The sequence below is a fragment of the Schistocerca piceifrons genome, chromosome 4 (assembly GCF_021461385.2).
Source record: "Schistocerca piceifrons isolate TAMUIC-IGC-003096 chromosome 4, iqSchPice1.1, whole genome shotgun sequence".
Taxonomy (NCBI): Eukaryota; Metazoa; Arthropoda; class Insecta; order Orthoptera; family Acrididae; genus Schistocerca; species Schistocerca piceifrons.
This window is the reverse complement of record NC_060141.1, coordinates 836,837,516-836,843,515: the sequence shown is the minus strand read 5'-3', so window position 1 is coordinate 836,843,515 and position 6,000 is coordinate 836,837,516. Positions and strand designations below refer to the sequence as shown.

At 50.4% G+C, this 6,000-nt stretch overlaps 1 protein-coding gene across 1 annotated transcript in view; it reads left to right on the top strand.

The window, feature by feature from the left end:
- The first annotated feature begins 815 nt into the window (after window positions 1–815).
- The window catches only part of LOC124796231 (fap1 adhesin-like), a 29,695-nt gene continuing 24,510 nt past the window's right edge, over window positions 816–6,000 (top strand). The window contains exon 1 of the mRNA XM_047260322.1: window positions 816–885. Coding sequence (XP_047116278.1) covers window positions 816–885 — 70 coding nt within the window. The remainder of the gene's footprint in view (window positions 886–6,000) is intronic.

The following is a 6,000-nucleotide window of genomic DNA, read 5'->3' as shown; positions in this document are numbered from 1 at the left end:
TCGTGAATGTGTTGAATACATAAACGCAAAATATAATTATGCAAGTATTTATGTGAATGGACCGGTTGGTAGGACATGTTCTGAGGCATCAAGGGATCACCAATTTAGTATTGGAGGGCAGCGTGGAGGGTAAAAATCGTACAGGGAGACCAAGAGATGAATACACTAAGCAGATTCAGAAGGATGTAGGCTGCAGTAAGTACTGGGAGATGCAGCTCTGCACGCTACTCTATCCTGTGCAAGCTTCATCAAACCAGTCTCAGGACTGAAGACAACAACAACAACAACAACAACATAATGGTAATAAAATAATTACAGTGATACTCAGGATTTCGTAGTTTTGTACATGCACTGAATCCCGCTTATGAAATACCGAGTAGAAGGACTGTAACAAACGTCATGTTGCCAGCAGCACATGCATCTTTTTTTTGTACTTTGTCTTTATGCCTTGCAGAAGCAAATGAGAATCTGTCTCATTAGAAGCTGACATCCAGAAATCTGTCAAGTCACAGCCGAGTAACTTTAACAACACTTCATAAATGAACAATTCAGATTATAGTCTGAGCTGGTATCGGCACCACTGAAATGACTGCATTCCAGCAGTACAAATTTGTACACAGCTTTAAAATTGATTAAATTTGTAGTCTTGGTGACAAAATTTTAATGGTGGTCACAGCATTTTTCATATTTGGTGCATTGTCTGTTTCCAGCATTCTCAAGTGGAAACATTTTGGAACTAAATTAAATGTTCAGAAAGTCACAACAGTTGTTTTTTTTTTAAGCAGGAGCAGCAGTGCAACAGCGCGGCTCTTAACATGCCGACAGAACAGTGGCAAAGTAAACATCAAGAAATTGATCCAGGACTTGCCCACAAGGTGGAATTCGGTTGGTTGGTTGGTTGGTTGTTTGAGGTTAAAGGGACCAAACAGCAAGGTCATCAGTCCCTTGTTTCAAATAGACTCCATTCTGCTAACGGGACATCTCAGTATAGTCAGAAAAATGAAACGGAAAAAGGGGAAACGTAAAAGGGCAGGCACGTTGTCATTAGTAAAAACAAATGAGGGAAGTTGGCAAGAGAACGAACCCAACACTATGCTGAAGCAGCATAGGCAAGACCACCTGTGACTTAAAAGGTACAACTGCTATAATGCAGAAAGTACGTATGGGAATAGAAAAACGAACCAAGCCTTAAAAAGAAGGGGTAAAAACAGAGTAAATGGGAAAGAAAAGAGGATTCCAGTCAGGGAGGTGAATCGGGAATCTCTGAACACTGCCTACAGTGGGAGACACCCAAACACTCACCGCCCTGCCCCAACACCAGAGGGAGATTAAAAACTTTAAAACTGAGAATAAAAACCACTCTCCCGGAGGAAACCTAGAACCAGAGAGACCATCCGGGAATCGTCAGCCAACATCAAAGGTAAAGTGTGGGGGAGTCTGTACTTAGCACGCAGAGCCAAAAGAAGGGGGCATTCAACCAAAATGTGGGCCACTGACTGGAAGGCTCCACAGCCACATAGCGGGGGCGGCTCATCACGCAAAAGGAAACCATGGGTCAGCCTGGTATGGCCAATGCGGAGACGACACAGTGTGGTCGAGTCCTTGCGGGAGAGGCTAAAGGAAGACCGCCATGGGCCTGGATTCACCTTAATGGCACGAAGTTTATTAGACAGTGGAGTAGCCTCCCAAGAATTGGCCCATGACTGTGCAAAGTGGGATTTGATGTGAAGCCGTAAATCCGCTGCAGGAGGGGTGACAGAAAACGGGGGGTAAGTAACTGCTCCCCCAGCCAAACGATCAGCGAGCTCATTACCCGGGATACCCACATGGCCCGGGACCCATAGGAAGTCAATGGAACAAGCAGCACGGTGAAGATCAGCGAGATGGTCATGGATGGCAGAGACCAAGGGATGGCGCGAAAAACACCGGTCAATAGCAAGAAGGCCACTCATCGAGTCCGTACATAACAAAACGCGGTTGTGTTGGGATTGTTTAATAAAGGTAAGGGCCCGGGAAATTACTGCGAAATTGATGGCAAACACCCCACATGAGGGTGGCAGTAGATGATTTTCCGTTCCAACAAAGGACGTGAAGGCATACCCAACATGATCAGCAGATTTAGAGCCATCAGTGTAAAAAACAACAGCATCCCGAAACTCCCATACAATTTGGCGGAAAAAGGAACGGAACACCACCGGGGGGATGGAATCTTTCGGACCGCGGCGGAGATCCATCCGAATTCGAGGCCGAGGAACTAACCAAGGAGGGGTGGAGGGGAGGGAGCGAGGAAGACAGGACAAAGAAGGAAGCCGAAAATCACGGTTAAGAGACGCAAGGCGCAGCCCAACCGGTAAACCCGCCCGAGGGCGGGAGTCAGGCGGGCGACGTCCATGGACTGGGAATAGGATAGAATAGGAAGGATGAGCGGGAGAAGAACGGATAGTAAGGGCATAAGACACCAGAAGCTGGGACCGCCGAACAGAAAGGGGGGGATCCCAGCTTCAACCAGGAGACTATCAACAGGGCTAGTAGGGAAGGCACCGGTGGCCAAACGGATACCACGATGGTGGACCGGATCCAGCACGTGCAGCGTGGAAGGAGCAGCTGAACCATAAACTTGACAACCATAGTCCAAACGTGACAGAACTAGAGCACGATAAAGACGGAGGAGGAGGAGGGAACGGTCCGCACCCCAAGAGGAGTGGGCAAGGAAGCGAAGGACATTGAGTTTACGGAAACATCCTACCTTCAGGAGTCTGATATGGGGCAGCCAAGTGAGCTTGTTGTCGAAAAGAAGACCCAGGAAACGAAACTGTGGAACCACAGGCAATCTTTGTGCAGCGAGATAGAGCTCTGGATCAGGGTGGACCGTAGTACGGCGACAGAAGTGGACCACCCGCGATTTTAAAGGAGAGAATTGAAACCCGTGGGAGAGGGTCCATGCAGAGGCACGCCGTATAGCCACCTGGAGCTGCCGTTCTGCAGATGGCATCGAGGAGGAACTAACCCAAATGCAGAAATCATCCACATACAGGGCAGGGGCGACCAAGGGACCGACAGAGGCCACAAGTCCATCGATAGCAATGAGGAAAAGAAGGACACTCAACGCAGAACCCTGTGGGATGCCCGTCTCCTGGGTCCGTGGAGAACTAAAAGCAGTACCAACTCGAACTCTGAATGACCGATGGATCAGGAACTGGCGGATAAAAATCGGGAGTGGGCCCCGAAGACCCCACTGATGAAGGGTTAGTAAGATGTGATGGCGCCAGGCCGTGTCATAGGCCTTGCGAAGGTCAAAAAACACTGCAACCAAATGGCGGCGCTGGGAAAAAGCCTGCCGAACTGCGGATTCCAAGCGAAGCAAATGATCGATTGGAGATCGTCCCTCTCGAAAGCCACACTGGTAAGGGGACAATAGATCCCGAGATTCGAGGACCCAAGTGAGCCGACGGGCTACCAGCCGTTCAAGTAACTTACAACCAACATTGGTCAAACTAATTGGCCGATAGCTGTCAACAGATAGGGGGTTCTGACCAGGCTTAAGGACAGGAACCACAATGCTATCCCTCCACTGAGAAGGGAAGTCACCCTGGAGCCAGATACGGTTAAACACCCAAAGAAGATGGTGCCGTTGTGGAGCACTGAGATGTTGAAGAAGCTGGTTATGAATGGAGTCTGGGCCAGGGGCCGTATCATGAGAAGAAGATAGAATCTTACAACGAACCTTTCACTGAATGGGAATTTCTTTCTGCTCTGACTCACAAGGGGTGAAACATAAGGTGACAGCTTCAGCCTGCTGTTTTTGATGAAGGAAAGCAGCTGGATAGGAGGCCGACGCTGATGCCACTGCAAAATGGGTCGCAAGATGTTCTGCGAGAACTAATGGGTCCGTACAAATGCCATCTGGGAGGTGAAGGCCTGGGAGGGTGGACTGCCGATGGCAACCTTGGAGAGAGCGAAGTGTAGCCCATACCCGTGACAGAGGGACAGTGGAACCAAGGGAAGAAACGAATCGTTCCCAACATATCCGCTTGCTCTGTTTGATTAAATAACGGGCTTTAGCGCGAAGGCGCTTAAAGGTAGAAAGGCTGGCTACAGATGGGTGCCTCTTAAAGTGTTGCAAAGCTCGACGGCGATCACGGATGGCAATGGCAATGGCCGTACTCCACCACGGGACTTGCCGACGACGAAATTGTCCAGATGAGCGCGGGACAGCAAGGTTAGCAGCGCGAACAATCGCGTCAGACACGTCACGTAGGACGTCATCAATACAACTCGACAAAGAGGGAGAAAACTCAACCTGTGCAGTATATAGAGGCCAATCGGCGCGGTGGAAAGACCAACGAGGTAACCTGTCCATCGGGGAGCGGGAAGGGAGCGTGATAATCAACGGGAAATGGTCACTATCACAAAGGTCGTCGTGTGGCGACCAGTGTAATGAAGGGAGGAGAGAGGGAGAAGAAAGAGAAAGATCAATGGCAGAAAAGGTGCCATGACCAGCACTGAAATGAGTAGGGGAGCCATCATTAAGAAGGCACAGGTCGTGGTCTGCAATAAATTGGTCTATAAGAAGACCTCGTCTAGATGGAAAGGCACTGCCCCACAAAGGATGATGAGCATTAAAATCCCCAAGGAGGAGGAAGGGAGGAGGAAGGGAGGAGGAAGTTGCTGAAGAAGGGTGGTTAAGGCAGCAGGTGGAAGAGTCCTGTCAGGAGGGAGATAAAGATTGCATACTGTGACTGCAGAGTCTAAGTGGACCCTAACAGCAACCGCTTCCAATGTAGTTTGGAGAGGAATCCACGTGCTAGCAATGTCTGTACGGACCAACGTACAAACGCCACCAGCAGCCCGCAAGGGTCCGACCCGATTTCGACAGAAAACACGGAACCCACGGAGGGTCGGTGAGTGAGCATCAGTAAAATGAGATTCCTGGAGAACCACACAAGCTGCTGAGTAGGACGAAAGAAGGGATTTCAATTCCGGAAGGTGACGATAGTAGCCATTACAATTCCATTGAAGAACCACAGAACGATGGTTTAAATGAGGGCTGAACACGTTAAATCCAGTCATACCGCCGGGTCCCCACCCGTCACCGACAAGGAGGGGGCGACATCCATAAAGGACAGGTCAGAATCCGGTTGTGAAGTCGGGGAAGGGACCTCCGGTGACACCAGAGGCTCTTTGTCCCGGGACTTATGTTTCTTCTTCTTTTCAGGCTGAGATCGAGGAGGGCTGTGTGGCATAATGGAGCCAGCTGCAGCAAGATCAGGAACAGAAAGAGACCGGGCGACCTGGGGGCCGATAGACCGCGGCTCTCGCGGTCGCCGCGCTGCAGCAGACCTTTGACCTGGAAGGTGCCGGGAAGGGGCATCCCGGGAGAGGCGCCCTTGACCGGCAGACGCCGAAGGAGTGGGACACTTCTCCGGCTGGGGAGGGGGAGCAGCGCCCAGAGGAGAAGGTGTGGGAGCCGCAGGGGAGGGGGGAAGGAGAGGGGTCCGGGATGGGGGTAAGGAAGGGGGAGGAAGGGATGAAGATGTAACCAAGGCGTAACTAGATGTCATGGACACAGGGTGCAATCGTGCATATTTCTTACGGGCCTCTGTGTAGCTTAAACGATCAAGGGACTTATACTCCTGTATCTTTTTTTCTTTCTTATATACTGGGCAATCTGGTGAACGTGGAGAATGACTACCATGACAATTTACACATACAGGAGGGGAACACAGGGTCTCCCCTCATGGAGTGGACGTCCACAGTAACCACAGAGAGGGTCCTGGGAACAGCGAGAAGACATGTGGCCAAAACGCAAGCACTTAAAACACCGCATAGGAGGTGGGATGTACAGCTTCACATCACAGCGATAGACCATAATCTTAACTTTCTCAGGAAGGGTATCCCCTTCAAAGGCCAGGATAAAGGCACCAGTATCAATACGATTATCTTTAGGACCCTTCTGAACACGCCGAACAAAGTGAACACCCCGCCGTCCGAGATTGTCCC